This window comes from Taudactylus pleione, unplaced genomic scaffold, assembly GCF_031769625.1.
Source record: "Taudactylus pleione unplaced genomic scaffold, aTauple2 ptg000113l, whole genome shotgun sequence".
In the NCBI taxonomy this organism is placed as follows: Eukaryota; Metazoa; Chordata; class Amphibia; order Anura; family Myobatrachidae; genus Taudactylus; species Taudactylus pleione.
Window position 1 is genome coordinate 2,886,687 of NW_028284515.1, and position 16,763 is coordinate 2,903,449.

Genomic DNA, 16,763 nt, shown 5'->3' on the forward strand with positions numbered 1-16,763 from the left:
CCATGAAGACCACTTCTGGCCAGACTTCTCCGAACAGTAGATGGGGGGTACCTGTATCCCACTGGTTTCTGCCAGTTCTGAGCTGATGACACTGCTGGACATCTTCTGATTTCAAAGGGAAGTATGGTGTCTTTCATCTGATGCACTAAGTTTCCTTGGCCGACCACTGCATCTACAATCCGTTGCCCATTTTGTTTGTGCTTCTTCAAAAAGGCTTGAATAGCACCTCTTGAAACCCCAGTCTGCTTTTTAAATCTTTGCCTGGTAGAGACCTTGCTGATGCTTAGTTGCTTAGTTGATCTTGTTGCTGTGCTTAGTCTTGCCATGGTGTATGACCTGTAACGTGAAACGGTCTTCCACAACCTCACCTTTTGGTAGAGTTTGGCTGTTCCCAACCATTTTTAAGCCTCCTACACAGCTGTTTCTGCTTCAGTCAATTACTTTTTTTCAACTTGCATATGAAATGATGATCATTATCACCTGTTTGGTATGATTGGATAATCATACACCTGACTATAGTCCTACAAAATCCCTGACTTTGTACAAGTGTACCTAGAAGAAATGATGCTGTTTTGAAGGCAAAGGGTGGTCACCCCAAATATTGCTTTGATTTAGATTTCTCTTCTGTTCATTCACTTTGCATTTTGTTAATTGATAATAGTTTATTTTTAACACTTCTATTTTTGAAAGCATTCTTACTTTGCAGCATTTTTTCCGCAGCTGCCTAAAACATTTGCACAATATTGTATATGGAAGAGGCTATAAAGAATTGTTTCAGACAGAGATCTCTATAACCATTGTGTGTAACACACCAGATTTTAATCACTTTTGCTTTCTGATATCACTTCTTATCACTATTATTATATATTTTGCAGCACCTCCTTAATTAATTTTTTCATATATATCTATCACAATAACAGTGATATCCACTCTACAATCAGTTCTTAGTTTTCCGTATTTACCTGCTGTCTATACCATCCTTCCTTTCCCATGCAACATTGTTACAGATATAATTAATGTAGCTCATTTACTATTACCAAATAATCAATGTTGATAGCCTTACTGAGGCATGAGCACGTGAACTGTTTTTTATGTATGCTGCCTGTAATATGCATGTTAATGCACAGGGTGTTGAATTTATGAGGCAATCTGGGAGCCAATAAAGTTACCAACATTAAAAAAAATTTAATCCATTTACTTAGTTATGAAATAAGGGCCTTACATTAATACTGTCCTATGACTTGGGTCGTAGTAAATTATCTAAACCCTCTGTCCACAGACAGGAATAAACAAGTCCTTTGGGCATTTATTGAACAAGAGGAGCGGCAAAATAAAAAAAAATCACTTTATATAAAGAAAATGTAATCTAAGATTTACAAATAGGTTAAAAAACAAACTACTGCATTTGCAACCAAGTAAAAAGTTCTGGATTTCAGCCTAATACAGTTACTGAAGTCTGCAGATGAGGTTTACTGTATATTGTTACGTAGGCTGCTTCTCAGAAGCATTAGGTCCTTGATAACACAAGGGAACTGTCATTGTCTATCTAATTATCTATTTGAGGTTACATGGATCTTATGAGGCGCTCAAGGGTGGAAACACTACAGAAGCCATGGAGGACTTCACTGGGGGAGTGACTGAGTTTTATGAAATTAAAGATGCACCAAAAGACATTTTTAAAATCCTAAAGAAGGCTTTTGAGAGGGGCTCCCTAATCGGATGCTCAATTGATGTAAGTATAAGGAAACAAACTGGTACAATGCAGTTCTTATAGGAAAATATAAATTTGAAAGTTCAAGTTATCAGAAGTAAACCGCTATATTACAATAATACGTTTTATAGGTCATTGCCAGATACTGCTACATACTAAAATGTATAAATATGGAATTTAACTCTATGGGGCCTATTTCCCCAGTAATAAGAATCTTCTCTTTTTTAAAATCCATTCTCGTCACAGTTTTTGAAAAGCAATTAATGGTGGGGCACAGTGAGTGATACTTAGCTGCCTGCAGTGCTAAGAGTTAATTTACCCCTTCATTGAGCCAGTGTCTGCCGACATGAGTTAGCTAGCTAACTTGCACGGGGTGGGTACACTTGTTGGTCAGTATTGTAACCCTCCCCCAATCCCTACTCTAGCCCTCCGTCCCTGGTGCCTGACCCTAACCTCCCCCCTAGTGCCTAAACCTAACCTCCCCCTCCCCGCACCTTAAACCTATCCATCCCCCCCTAGTGCCTAACCCTTCCTCTAGTGCCTTACCCTAAACACTAATCCTCCCCCCAACCGCGCTACTTACCTTTGTGATTCTGGCGGTCAGGATCCCGGTGCTGGGATTCTACAAGTGTCAGGATACTGGCGCCGCATTCCGAGTGCCGGAATCCACGCAGTCGGGATATCGACCGCATCTCAACTTGGAAGCAGCGGGATTCTGGCGCCAGCATTTTGAGCGCCAGAATCCCTGCGTTCAGGATATTTACTGCATCCCAACTTGCACTTGGGCAGGGGAGCAAAAAAACTCAGATCTGTGGCTTTCAGCATCACTAAATTAAAAAAAAAATACTGATAACAGATGCTAAAAACATTTTTTAAAACCCATAAACAGTAAAATATTATTTTTAAAAAAAAGTAATTAACTATTTTTATTGCCATCCTAATATGGCAATAAGGAAAGAACTCATTCTGCGTAACAAGTACTACCACAATATTTGTGAAGTAGGCCCCATGCAAAGGTGGGTGGTTGAGTTATTGCTGGCGGCAACCTCTTGTTGTATTAAGTGAATGTAAATATAAGCCCTATTGCCGCTGAAATGACTAGTAGGAAATCTGGGTTTTGGTCTTCAATAAATTGGATCCTATATCATTATAATACTTGAGGCCGTATGTAATTCCAGCGAGTAAGTCCATATATTTAAAGTGGCAATAATTTAAAAGGCAAAACCAACTTGGTTCTGCCTTTTAAATTAGCCTGTATTTTTAAAGCAGCAATATCTGGCTGGAATCGCATTTATGTCTGCATCTCACAGGTCAGTACATAAGGCCAATTGTTGCCCCAGTATATTTTTGTTCTTCATTGTCTCAGTAGTCCCTCTTTTGGCTTTATGTATTAATATTATTAGTAGTGATTTATGATGTGTTTTATACACTTTTTATTTTAACTTTTAACCTGAAGTATGCTAAAGTGTGTGCATTCTGAGGTGAAGCAGATGACAAAGTGAGACTAAACTATATATGTGTTAACTAATATTCATTTTATCTTTATCATTTAAAATAAAGAGAGTGCTTATTAGTAATAAGTTATTACTGTAATACTATAAACAAACGTGACACCACTTTGAAAACAATTGCTATGCTTAAAAGTATCAAGTTGTGTATTATGCAGTCACTAGAGATTAATATGCAAACTATGAAATGTGTATCATCGTTCTAACAAGGTTGTAAAATTAGAAAGGGTTTTGTTTAGTTAAAAAAAATAAGAGGCGTGGAAGCAATGAATGTTTACCAGGAATTTAGTGGTTACCAACTGGTACTCAAAAAATGTCAGGGACACCACATGTCAGTCATGTATCCTGCAGTGGGGGATAACCAATAACATGGAGGGTACTCCACTGACCCCTGTGCATTCAGTTTTAGTAAATGGCACAACCTGAGCACTGTAGTCTCTGCTGTGCAGTCTCTGCCCACCAACCATAGGCACAAGATGAAGTGGGTATGGGGGCATTGGAATCAGTCTGCTCATACCCATACCCACTTACCTGCTTTTACTAGCGTAATTGTTAGCAACAGTAAGTAACTGTCTTAAATTACCTTAAAATAAAGTGTAATGTATTATGTCCTATTCTTTTTCAACTGCTTAGTCGCAGTAGCCTGATGTATAATAACACTGCAAAATTATACTGGCAAGTGCGACATAAATATTACTGCTTTACTGCAGATCTAATTTAATAAATTATACACTGGTAATAGAACAACAAACTTCACCATTTTTCATGTATGTCTCTTTCTATATACATTGAAACTAAAAAGTAAGTTCAAAAGGAACTTAAAATGAACTGTATCAAAATAAGCTTTGTATTAACTAAAATTGAGGGCATGAATATAGAAATATGTTTAGGATATAAATAACATTCTATTCATACTTAAGTGTTTAAATTGCTATATTTAAAAGCTCTTATCTTGTTTCAGCCCTGCTTATGCTAGGAGTAACGTGGTAACTAAAATACATCCTCTGTAACTATGGTATTTGGTTTTGCTCACTCGTATTAGTTTATAGCAAAACATAGCTCTTGAGACCACCAATTAAAGTGGCGATAATTGCGTTGCATTAGAGATGCCAACAGCTGTCCAGGAAGTAGAGGATTCTGGGAGATTTTTTATTTTTTTTTGGTTTACTAATTTAGAGACATGAAATTTACACCTGCTTCTATAAATCTGTCTACATGTCAGTTGTTTTATGGTACAGCTGCCCTATATGTTCCACTAAATAGATTTAACTTTGTTTTTAGCGGCTATACTATTTCAGCACGTATAAGTGACATAACATAGGAACAAACTCTTCAAAAATTTTTGATATTAACGAGGAATGTGTGGATCACTTAAATAAATACAAGTCATCCAACAATAAATAAATCATTCTTTAACAAAAAGCAAAATGAATTACAACTTATATCGCTATTCACAATGCAGTTTCCAATCATTTGCCTTTCATGTTCAGACATTTACTTTGCACAAGTTAAACAAAGATGATAATTTATTTAATGAATTTCCTTTTCTGTTGAGGACCATAACACATGATGATGCAGCATGCAGTTGACATCACTGGGAATTATTAAATAAAATGGTACAATGTGCACTGATGTTCTGTAACTAGTGGCAACCAATCAGATACTAGCTTTTTTTTCTGTGTCGTTTACAGCAGAGGTTACCAAACTTGGTACCTAAGGCACCCTAACAGTCCAGGTTAAAACCATGCTTGGGCACCAATTACTTAATTAGTACCTCAGTCTTTTGATTTAACATTCTGTGTTCAACCATGGATATCCTTAAAACCTTGACCATTAGTGTGCCTTGGGGACCGAGGACCTGATTCAGGGTGCCTTGGGGACCGAGGACCTGATTCAGGGTGCCTTGGGGACAGAGGACCTGATTCAGACCCACTCGTGAGCTCTGAGCGCTCGCAAGCGGGTCGATGTTGGCCCAGTGTGCATGCGCACGACGGAGCCGGCTCCGTTGTGCGCATGCGCGAGACCCGGATAGCAACAGGCAAACCGTCGCTCCGGGTCTCATACCAAAGGGAGATGTTGAGTGACAGCACGCCCCCTTTGGTGGGCGTGCCGGGGGCATGGCTGCCCAGATGGAGGCGTTCCCATGGGAACGCCTACCATCTGGGGCCGGCCCCACTGACCATCTGGGGCTGGCCCCACTGACATCACAAGTGATGTCAGTGGGAGTGCTTTCGGCACTCTAGGGCTTGCGGCAACGAGACCCTACCACAAGGGTCTCGTCACAAGCCAGATGGTCGCGATGGTCTTGACCATCGCGACCATCTTCCTGGCCACTCGCTATAGCTGTGGGTGGTCACCCACAGCTATACGAGCGGCCAGGAGGCCGCTCTAAAAATCAAGAAGGACGGCCCTGATTCAGAGCGAGCGCTCTGTCAGAGCGTCCGGCTCTGAATTGGGGCCCAAGTTTGGAAACCTTTGGTTTAGAGAATCAAAGCAAATGTCTGGTTGTTATGAGTTACCTCAGATTTGATCACATTGCTCCATTTTAATAAGTAAGCTCCATTTTGTTACATTACTGGTAGTGTGTTTTGCACTTTACGATAGTGCAAAGTGAAGCCAGTTTGTTTTCGCTAGAACAATAAAACATTCAGTTTCTATATATTTTACTCTTCTTAGATTGAGACAGACGCTTGTCCTAATCTATGTACTTTCTATTACTGATGCTAGGATAAAAATGAGTGTTCCTATGGGATTTCACCCCCCTCTGATATGGGGGAATCATTAAAGCGAATGATAGAAAGTGTGGGTGACGTACAGCCAGGTGTAGATGGAAAAGGCCTGGACCCAAATCGAGCTGTGGTTTGTATACTGCACGCATGGTATAGTGTCTTTACATGTCCAGGAATGGATTCTGCTTTTTACTGTCGTGCGCCTTTTTACTTTTACTCCCAAATCTAGACAGGAAAATGTGTTGTTGTGCAAAGCATAGTCTTTTGTGTTGCATCCATTGTCATCTTTGTCATGTGCATGGCTTCAAATGTAATTTATAGTGGAGCTTGTACAGGAACATTCTTATTCATTCTTATTAGCCTCTCACTACCTGAGAAGCTAGTTTGAGGGGAAAATCTGGTTGTCTGGGAGAAAACTGCTGTTGGCCATTTGCTCCCGAATGCAGAAAACGGTCGTACAGACAAGATGGTTTAAGCCGTTTGCTTTACCCAACTTGTCTGTACAACTGCTCACATTTGGTTTCTGTTATTTGGGAGCGAATGGCTGATTGTCATTTGCTCCCATATGTTACCAGGGTCTCATTTCAGAATGATGATTATTAGGTGTGTGACCAGTTTTTGGTGCGTTAGGATTGAGCACAATAAGTCTGAGCTCCTACTTGTATGGGATGTCTACATCTTTGCAGTGGGTGAAGTTTGACCAACCTCTAGCCAATCAAATCATCAGAAGGTTTTCAGCAGCATTCAGGGCCGAATTAGCAATGGGGCGGATGGCGCTATAGCTCCAGGACTTCACATAAAAATAGGCCCATCATCATGACTGCATGAGGACAACCAGCTGCAGCGAGCCACATGGCCGGGCAATTTTAAAATCATAAAATTGAATTTCTATTTTCCTCACATGATAATGCATTTTTTTTTTTACCTTCACATAATTTAGGGAGACAGTGGGGCTGATAGTTCGGGGGTGTCCATGCACACCTAGCACTGGCCACAAGGTCACCTCTTCTGATTTTCTCATAATAGGTTCTTGATAATTTTCAGCCCATACCCCATGTGGCTCTTAATCCAGTCCTAGCAGCATTAAATGAGTGCAATGACCTTTTGCGTGGGAGAAGTTATGGAGGAGGAGGGTTGTGTCATAGTGAGAGGAGAAGTAGAGACAATCAGGAATTCCTGGTCTCTCTACCAGCTTACAATCAGCCCGTGGTTTACAGACTGAGAGTTAGTGAATTGAGCAGGGTCCCCACAAGTCATTGAAGTGAGGCTCATGTCAGACCGATGCAGGAAACCCGCGGTGTCCGACGCACCTGTTTCAGCAAAATTCATCAATCTCTTTTCCTAAAATATACTCAACTCCTGAAAATATATTAAAGACCAAAACTTATTATGTTGTATTTCTATGTTAATGCAGTAGAACTATTTCTTTATACAGTCCCCTCTCTTTAATTAACAAAAATGTAAGTAATTATAACTAACTTTGTATTCAAAATATGATATTAACACTCCATGTCCCCTATTTTAGTTATATTTTGGATGACAACACACATTGCCACGTTCCACTAAATGTAATAATTTCCTCATATTATAGACCTTAAGGGACATATGTACTGTCTAGTACACCCTCATTATTCATTTTTTTAAAACCTCATTTATGTTTTACGATAAGACACGAAGATGAGGGGAGATTAAGCATAATCTTTTAGTTACACTGGTCTTGGATTAATATAAATGTAATTTCCCATGTTAAACCAATGCAGTTTGTGGTGATAAACCAGTCCCTTGAAGTTCATTAGAATATCTCCTCCTACAATATCACACATACTGTAATTTCTGCATTTTGCACTGTGGGTGAATTGTCTCAAAGCTTGGAGAGAGATAAGGTACGAAAACAATCAGTTTTTAACTGTCATGTTACAGACTATTGAGGGGAGATGTATTATAGTGGCACTAAACGTGCCGCCATACCGAGGCAAAGCAGGAAGCACTAACTATAAGATGTATTAACATATCACTACCCCCCTCTGGCGATAACCGCTAGAGACCACAGCACATCAGCCTAGTGCTGATGCGCTGTGTCTCAGTCCCGGTCAGCCACACTGAGCTTGCGCGGGATCCCGTGTGCAGCCCCCACAGCATCGATAGCGCTGTCCCTGCTGTGGGGATAGGGCATCGGCAGGTTGTAGCTATCGATGGTGACAGCTGCACCAGCTGGAACGGTCAGGCCAACTGACCGTTCATACATAGCCCTGCCTATCGGCGCTGCTATCTTATAGATAGCAGAGATGATAATGACAGGGGCACATATCGCCCGTCATTTATCGCCCAGACCCCCAATCATACATGAGGGAGAAGCGTTATCCGTGCACATAACATGTGATACCACTTCAGCAGTTAATACATCTCCCCCTGTGTTTGTAAAATGACAGTTAGAAGCTGTTTGGTTAGTACTTTATCTCTCTGCTTTCTCTCTCTCCAAGCTTTGATGAAGCTCCCCCTGTATCAGGCACATTACTGCAGCTAGATTGCACTTGGTAAGAAACATCCCAATCTGCCCAACTCCTTCCATCTGAAGAAGTATAGGGGTAGATTTCCTAAACCCCCATGAATACAGGGGTAATTGTATATAAATAGGCACAAAAGGAGATAAAATACCCCTTTTCTATTTCCTGTATGTAAATTGCCCTCCATGAATACTTGGCTCGTGATATAGAACAGAAGCTCAAACACTGTAACTAAGGAGAACAGGCCCCTTGTAACTTGCACCTGTGTTTGAATCTGTCAGCCTGTCCTGAGGATCTCTGTTACAGTACATAGGAGATATGTGAATGTGATAGCATGCTTGTCTGATTTCGCACACAGCTCCGTATAAGATCTCATCTGGAATGTGGATAAGTCACTAATGGAATGCTAATGCCATTATAGGCACATCTTCATGTGTACACATCACGCTGCCACACTCTTCCGTTCCCAGGCGCAGCTGTCATCATTAGCATTGGGACTTACACCTACCAGGGGCGCCGAGAGGGGGGGGGGGTGGGTACAGATTACCGGGGCCCGGGCTTCCTGAGGGGCCCGGGTCCGGTGCCGCTCCCACTCCCTCACAGCAGCCCAGCACACAGCGTGTGCTGGGCGATCACACTGATCGCGCCCCCCCTGGCGAGTGGCGCTGCAAATCTTTATTTTTTATTTTTTCCGGGAAGGGGGCGTGGTCCCCCGCGATTAGGCCACGCCCCCTATTACCCGGGCCCGCCGCGGCTCTCAGCAGACCTGACACCTACCCTATGCTGGCTGCAAGAGATCTGTCTGGCTCACAATCGCCCAGTGATATACAAAGCTACGTATGTTCCTTATGGAGCAGGATTAGTTTTACCAAAATCCGCTAGATGCTGCTGCGTACGGAGCTGTGTACAACTCGTCAGAACCAAATTGTTTCAATATTTCAGAAGTGTCATTTATTTTTTTAGTGTTTTTATAAATTAGTCAGAAAGGTTGAGTATTACAGCTCGTACTGTATTAGCCGGTACAATCACTGGATCTTTGTGTCTAATGGTTTTACTTACTATGAAGAGACAAATAGCTTATGTCTTCCTTATATAGTCCAAGGCTATAGCATGGCTGTATACTGCATGATTAGATTGTATATACAAATGTTATGTGTTTTGGTAGTATGTGGCTTCTATGAACTGATATTTAATTTCTCCTTGCTTGGCTTAATTCCTGTAGTCTCATAAGTCTCAGAACGCATCTCCCTAAGGCTACACAAGATTAGTAATGCCATTGTGTAATACCATTGTTAGTGTAGCCAATTAAGCCTCCACCTTCTTCTATTAGGGTGAACTGTTAATGTACAGGAATGATGCTTCACGTTTCTGATCATCTGTGTCTTACTTACTTGATCTTTCAGTCTATTGTTCCTGCGCAGTTTGAGACTCGCATGGCCAGCGGGCTGGTTAAAGGTCATGCGTATTCTGTAACGGGAGTAGAGGAGGTATGAAATAATCTATTGATGCAATTTATGGATTTGCTCGAGACCAACAAAAATATTTTTTTTTCTTTATAATAATAACTGTATAAAATGAAGGCACTGAGTAGATTTATTGTGAGAACTAAAGAGTCTTTATTTTTCCAGCATTTTGCTACTTGGGGTTGCGTACTTGTTTGAAGCTATATTAACGCACCATTATCAGTGCAACTTTTATGTTATTTACCTATTTAAAAAAATTGTGGTGCAGTTTACTTTGTGGACATAGACTGTTTATTTTAGGTTTCATTTACACAGGTCCATATCGAAGTCCACAAACCAGATATAGGGCCCCATTTAACAATGAGACATAACCCCTTTAACATTCTGCCTGTCATGGAGGGGAATGTCGCTGGACTTATTCCAATTACGTATTCGTTAATATCACTGCAATACTAAATGAAATATGCCACTGGTAATAAGGACAATTGTTAAATGAGGCCCATAATTTGCCTATTTTCACCTACTTAGAAGACAACTGTGGGCCTGATTCAGAGTTGGGAATAGAGACAGAGATAGCACCTAACTGTGTACCTGGACAAACCATATTGCAATGCAAGGGGTGTAAATACATAAAAAATTTTTACATGTAGGGTAAATACTTGCTGCATTTACATGTAGCCCACAAATACTGCACAGCTTTATTATTAAGCTGGCCACACACTAGGCCAACTTACATCCAACCAGCCAACTAGTTGATTGGTTGGAATGAAAATCTGGTAAGGTATGAAAGCAAATGACAATCAGCAATTTTGCCTCCAAACGCCGGAAAATGGACAAAAACTGTTGTTTTAACAAATTGTTTAGATCAAACATTTAACAAACTTGTCTGAACGACCATTTTCATCTGTTTTCTGGCATTTAGGAGCAAATTGCTGATCATCAGTTACTCTCATTCCTTACTAGATTTTCATTCCAACCAATCAACTAGTTGGATGGTTGGATGAAAGTTGGTCTAGTGTGTGGCCAGCTTTACTCTACAATTAAGATGTCAGTTTGGACACCTCCCTCCCAAATCTAAATCTCTCTGCACATTTTAAATCTGCCCCCTTGAAGTGCAGCATGGTTTCACCAAGATGATCAGTTGAGAGAGATATCTCTCTCTATTCCCAACTCTGAATCAGGCCCTGTGTGTCTTTCTTTAATATACATTTTTAACTATTTTTTCCCAGAAATATCTTTTGCCAATCAGCTCATCAAAGTGCTTTCAGAAGAGCAGAGAGTGGACCCCTGATACATAATTTCTTATTGCCACATTATGCTGCAATAAGAATTTATACTAATCAGGGCTACACTAAGGGCTATAGATATGTCTTCCAGCTTTTATAAACGATTATAATATGTTGCATATGTTGATTGATCGTTTCTATGATCCAGACGCCATTTAAGGGGGAGAAGGCAAAGCTAGTCCGTCTGAGAAATCCCTGGGGACAAATTGAATGGAATGGATCCTGGAGTGATAAGTAAGACTTGTAACACTGCATTCTAAGGCCCAGCTTTATCATCAAGTGAAATTCTTGTTATCACTCATTACTAATCTTAAATGGTGCTCCAACCAATCAGCTCCTAACAGTCATGTGTTTGAAAAATGACAGGAGCTGATTGGTTGGAGCACCATTTAAGATTAGTAGCAAGTGATAACAAGAATATCACTCGTTGATAAATTTGGGCCTTAATATGAGATTTTGTTTTACACCTAAATAAAATCTTCCATAGTATCACATACCACTACTTTATATTGTTATGGTTATATTTTGTATTTACTTATCTACAGCTCTAAGGAGTGGGCAGTGATTGAGAAGTCAGAGAAATCACGTCTACAGCATCAGATAAAAGAGGACGGCGAATTTTGGTATGGCGAACGATTAAAAATAATATCACTAATTATATCATCATTTTTTTTGTCACCTTACTCTTAGGAAACTCTTGTAATATGCCTAAAAGTATGTTTTGTTTTTGCAACTAGAATACTTCTGTTGAAAAAGTATATACCTGCCAAGGTCACTATTGTAACTGTCTACCGGCAGCTACATGGAGACCTATTTAATTTCTTCCTACACATAGTTACTGATGTTACAATATGCTTATGTGTGGCATATTGATGTACAGTTAAATGCAGCCATTGATAGCATTGGAGAGCAGGGGGCATGGCCATAATGAAGTGATTTGCATTGTCGTGCCCCTCCCACTTGCCACTTAGAGATCCTAGGGGGAAGATTGAAAAAAAAAGGTAGATGAATGGATAATTACACTAGTGAATGTATGTTCTGGCACTAACTGGAGAGCAGTGGGACGAGGCACTGGAGTTTCTGCTACATACATTTAATTAGAGTAGAATTCAAATTGGTTGCCTCCAATTGGTGTATTTTACACCACTGCAATTAACCCTTCCCTTACTAGGGAATGCTACTGCTTTTTTTTAAGGTTTAATAGCAGCCTTCAGTTCAGAATTACTCTATCACTTTTGCACATTTGCATATCATTGTTTACAATGGTTGAAATATGGCCATTTGTTTTACCACAGGAGTGCAAAATGTGTCCCATTAAACAGAGATGGCGATGCGATCTCTGGTACCTCATAGGTGCTGGTAAAATGAAGGTCATTTGCAGGCTGAAACAGGCACAGGAGGGAATGTCCTGTAAGTGGGCCAGCTCCACCACTTGGTCTAATTAATCCCTTCTTTGCTAAGGACAAGTTAAATTTGTACTGTTCATATACCTCAAAAGTGCTAAGGATGAGTCCCACTCATCATCAGCACTGAAGGAGTTAAAATAAGCCAAACTCTTACCCCCTCCCATAACATTTACAACCTGTGGGCATCAGGGGGAAGAGGCATAGCTTGATGGAATTCTCAAGCTCTGCTAATTCCTAGGCGCCACACAGAAAATTCTAAAAGTGTCCTATCTCCCCTGTTCTGGCACTCAGTGGCATCCTTGTTTTACATAGGGGAGTCGTCTCTATAAAAATGCTGTTGACCCTAATAAGTTATATTCTGAGTACCCTCATTTGAAAGAGAGGTCTTCCCTCTTATAGATGATGTAGCCCTTTATTATTATTGTCTGCTGATCGCATATGGGGGTAAATTTACCAATCAGATTCTACTTAACATTTAAGTAACACCTTCTAGCAGATAATAGCTAGAATCTGATTGGTTGCTATGGGCAACATCTCCACTTCTAAAAACTCTCACTTTAGTAAATTTACCCCATGATCTCCAGATAAGAACACCACTACAATACAAAAACCACTAATGAGCAGAGAAAGGGTGAGGACCAGTGTATAGCACAGCTCAGCCCCATACTAGCCCCCCTCATTTAGAATGATTTCCTCTTTCAAATTATGTGCCACTTTAGTAGTTTTTATATAGTGATCACCAGACAATAGCACACTACACTACAGAAAGCGTTAACATGTGCAGTGATAATGAAGTTTATAATGCACAAATCTCCACCACCCGGTCTTCTATACACTCTTTTAAAAATGAGCCACCAATATTATTAGTGCACAATTTTTACTCTTCATTAAAGACTCTACAAACTACCAAAAAAAAGTATACATTTTAAAGTGCAGAATCTATAATGAATGTGAAAAATATGAATTCTATTTTTTAGTGTTTTAGAAAGATGGGTTATTCCCAGACCAAAAATAGCACAGTATTTTTTATGGTGATTACAAATAAATACTCACATTAGCTTAGATTTCTTTTCCCATGTACGAGGGAATAAGGAAACTAATTATATTCTCTGAAAATTCAAATTCTGGAATAAAAGTACTGTAAGATTTTTTTTTTTATATTATTATTGTTTTTATAAATATGAAGCTGATAATCCAAATGTCTAACTTGAATGTCTAAACAATTACAAAAACAAAGTTGTGTGGGCACTGCATAAAAATGACAGATATTGATTTTGGAATGTGACAAGTGCAGAGAGTGCTAAAATGGGCTCAGCACAGGGCTGAGAGGCTTCACCAGTGAAGGTGGTAATTTTATTCAGAGACAAAGAAGCCACATGATTGATGCTGAAATGGTGCGATATCCGCAATGTAACACTCAGGGGTAGATGTACTAAGCCTTGGAGAGAGAAAAAGTACCAACCAATCAGCTGCTAACTGTCACTTTTCAAACACAGCCTGTAAAGTGACAGGAGCTAATTGGTTGGTACTTTATCTCTCTCCCAGACTTAGTAAATCTCCCCCGCAGCTACTTACATTACTAAGATATGGTATTGTAAAAAAAAAAAAAGATTTTGGTACATGATCATTTTCTTTATTAATCAAACATTTCATTCTTCACTTTCCCTCCATCCTGAATCTTTGCTTTTTGCCCATTTTGAGATTTGGCACAGTGCCAGCATCTATTGGGGGCATGCATATGTGCATGTGTGGGGGGAGGGGGGGCACTCAAGGAGCATGTACATGGGCCCCCTCCTCTCTTGAACCACTCCTGAGAACAAACCGAATGTCTTGAAATTATATACTTGGATAGGTAACGTGCCCTTATAGACATTCAAAAGGGAGTAGAACGTTTTTACAAGAAGTGGTAACCTTACATTATATCCCTGCCGGATACTACCTAATTTAATATTGGGAAAGTTTTTGAATCTACTGGTCAGTATGGCGTCAAATTGAATAATATTGCATAATATCCCTATTTGTATAGCCGTTTAGGTTGTATGTTTGATTATCTATATCGAGTCTAGAAACCTGTAATATGCCTGTATCTACTTTTGTATTCTGTATTCTATATTTTATTATCTGATTATCCATGGGCGTGCTGAGAAATGTGCTTACTGTACCTAACCACTCTTTTCACTGTTCATTTTATTCTTTAATACTGTATGTCCTGTAATGTGTAATTTACCACTTCCCCATCTCTTATCCATTTCTTATTCTTGCCCCCTCCCGAAAAACTATTGTAATTTAGATATCTTTGCACTGATGTAGTTAAAAAAATAATAATTTCATCCTGCAGAATGAAATATTGTTTATTCATGTTAACACCATTGACCATCTGTTTCAATAGGCTAATATAAATTCTGCGCCGCAAATCCACGTATAAATGAGTAATCGTGTGATATACTGTAGTACATAGCTGTCCCATGGTAATTTTTAGAAATGAAATGCAGACAGATGATTTTCTTTTGTCTATATTGCTTATTTAGAAATTACTTATGTTTTTTGATAGACTGGTATAATGTATTTTTTGTATGTTGCCTCATATGGATAAACAAATGTGGGGTTAATCAGACTGTATCATATTATCTTCACCAAATGAAAGACAGCACACAATACATAGATTTATTTAATAAAAAGAATGTCTTTGAATGAAACTGTTTTTTACTTGGATAAAAGAAGAATATCCAATGCAAAGTAAAACTGAATCTTTAATTGTATGCAATAATGTCACAGAAAATAATTTCGCACTGGTCTCTCTTCAATCGTCTTTTACCTTTATTGCAGTCACAATTTGATTGTTACTGGTTTAATCTTACGCTTTAGGATGTCATTCGATGATTTCATGAAGAACTTTACAAAGCTTGAAATATGCAATCTGACAGCGGACGCACTAGAGTCAGACAGCCTCCAAACGTGGACCGTCTCGGTTAACGAGGGACGTTGGGTCAGAGGTTGCTCAGCTGGAGGATGTCGAAATTTTCCAGGTAACGCTTGTTTTCACAGATTGACATAAAATGGTGTGATTCTTGTGGGTACAAATAATAAACACACAAATGTGGCAAGATTCCAATGTGAAACTAAATTTTATTACCACTCCGCACCCATACCTGAATAGTGGTGGTGACACCTTGGGAACCCCTGAAACTTGCATTTAGAGAACCTCATGTACAATGCTTGTTTGGTCTAGACAGCCAGAATAATACCTTCCCTCTGCAATAACCTTTGGGGCTCGCTGACTAATTATCTTTCTTTGTTACCACTTGGAAGTATAAATAGGAACTAGATTACAAATCTGGTGTCTGAATCAAGAGGAGCGACCCACTAAAATATCCTCTAAAAACATGGCAGTGTCGATAATGTGATCACTCAGTCAGGACAGTGTTTGCCCTTACGTTCCGTATAGTTTGTTGAGGTCACAGAATACTTCCCAGGAATACAATGAGTATGTCTGCCACTCTGCCAGTATATACAGTACTGAGGTAATAAGCGGAAGCATTGCTTATCCTATTGCAAACCCATTCAGGCAAAACTTTCATATGGATTTTAAGAACCCCTGATCCAAGCATAAAACACTTAACCCTTCCTCTGTCTGACAACAATGAACAACATTTGTAACTAGGCTACGAATCCCATATTATGGCTGTTTGGAGTTAGTGTCATTTGCTGTATTACTATAATGTTATACTTTACAATAATTTGCATGACTGTAGAAAAAATTAGGACTACAGTAGATAAAAGTTTGTGAAGAGTTCTTAATTAAAGGAAAAGAGGGAATTGCCTGTTTATATAGCATTTATTTTGTAGTTTAACAGACCTTTCATTAGAGGGTACAGTTGTACATAAGTTATTTGGTAGCTGGGATGTAAATTATTAACACTCTTCAGCTACCAAGTCGGTGACTTGCTTTTTCCACAGACTCCTATAATGAAGAAATATAAATGTAAAGATCAATGCATAGAACGTTAAATCGCCATACTACGTGCCATGAATGACTCCTGCTTCAGGAGTTGCACTTTCTTAATAAAGCCTCGGAACAATAAAGTTGTTTCAAAGCAAGGAAGATCACGCATGGACAACCTGTGGTTCTCCAGCTGTTGTGAAACTACACACCCAG

At 39.5% G+C, this 16,763-nt stretch overlaps 1 protein-coding gene across 3 annotated transcripts in view; it reads left to right on the top strand.

Annotated features, from left to right (window-relative positions):
• Nucleotides 1-16,763, top strand: part of CAPN3 (calpain 3) — a 140,424-nt gene that overhangs the window by 59,900 nt on the left and 63,761 nt on the right. For 2 of the 3 annotated variants that reach the window (XM_088471194.1, XM_088471196.1), the window contains exons 5-9: nucleotides 1,564-1,732; nucleotides 9,856-9,939; nucleotides 11,350-11,435; nucleotides 11,747-11,824; nucleotides 15,473-15,633. In XM_088471194.1, the coding sequence (XP_088327320.1) occupies nucleotides 1,564-1,732; nucleotides 9,856-9,939; nucleotides 11,350-11,435; nucleotides 11,747-11,824; nucleotides 15,473-15,633 (578 nt within the window). Of the gene's footprint in view, nucleotides 1-1,563; nucleotides 1,733-5,946; nucleotides 6,079-9,855; nucleotides 9,940-11,349; nucleotides 11,436-11,746; nucleotides 11,825-15,472; nucleotides 15,634-16,763 lie in introns of all 3 variants that reach the window. The other variant, XM_088471193.1, reaches the window with a different exon arrangement.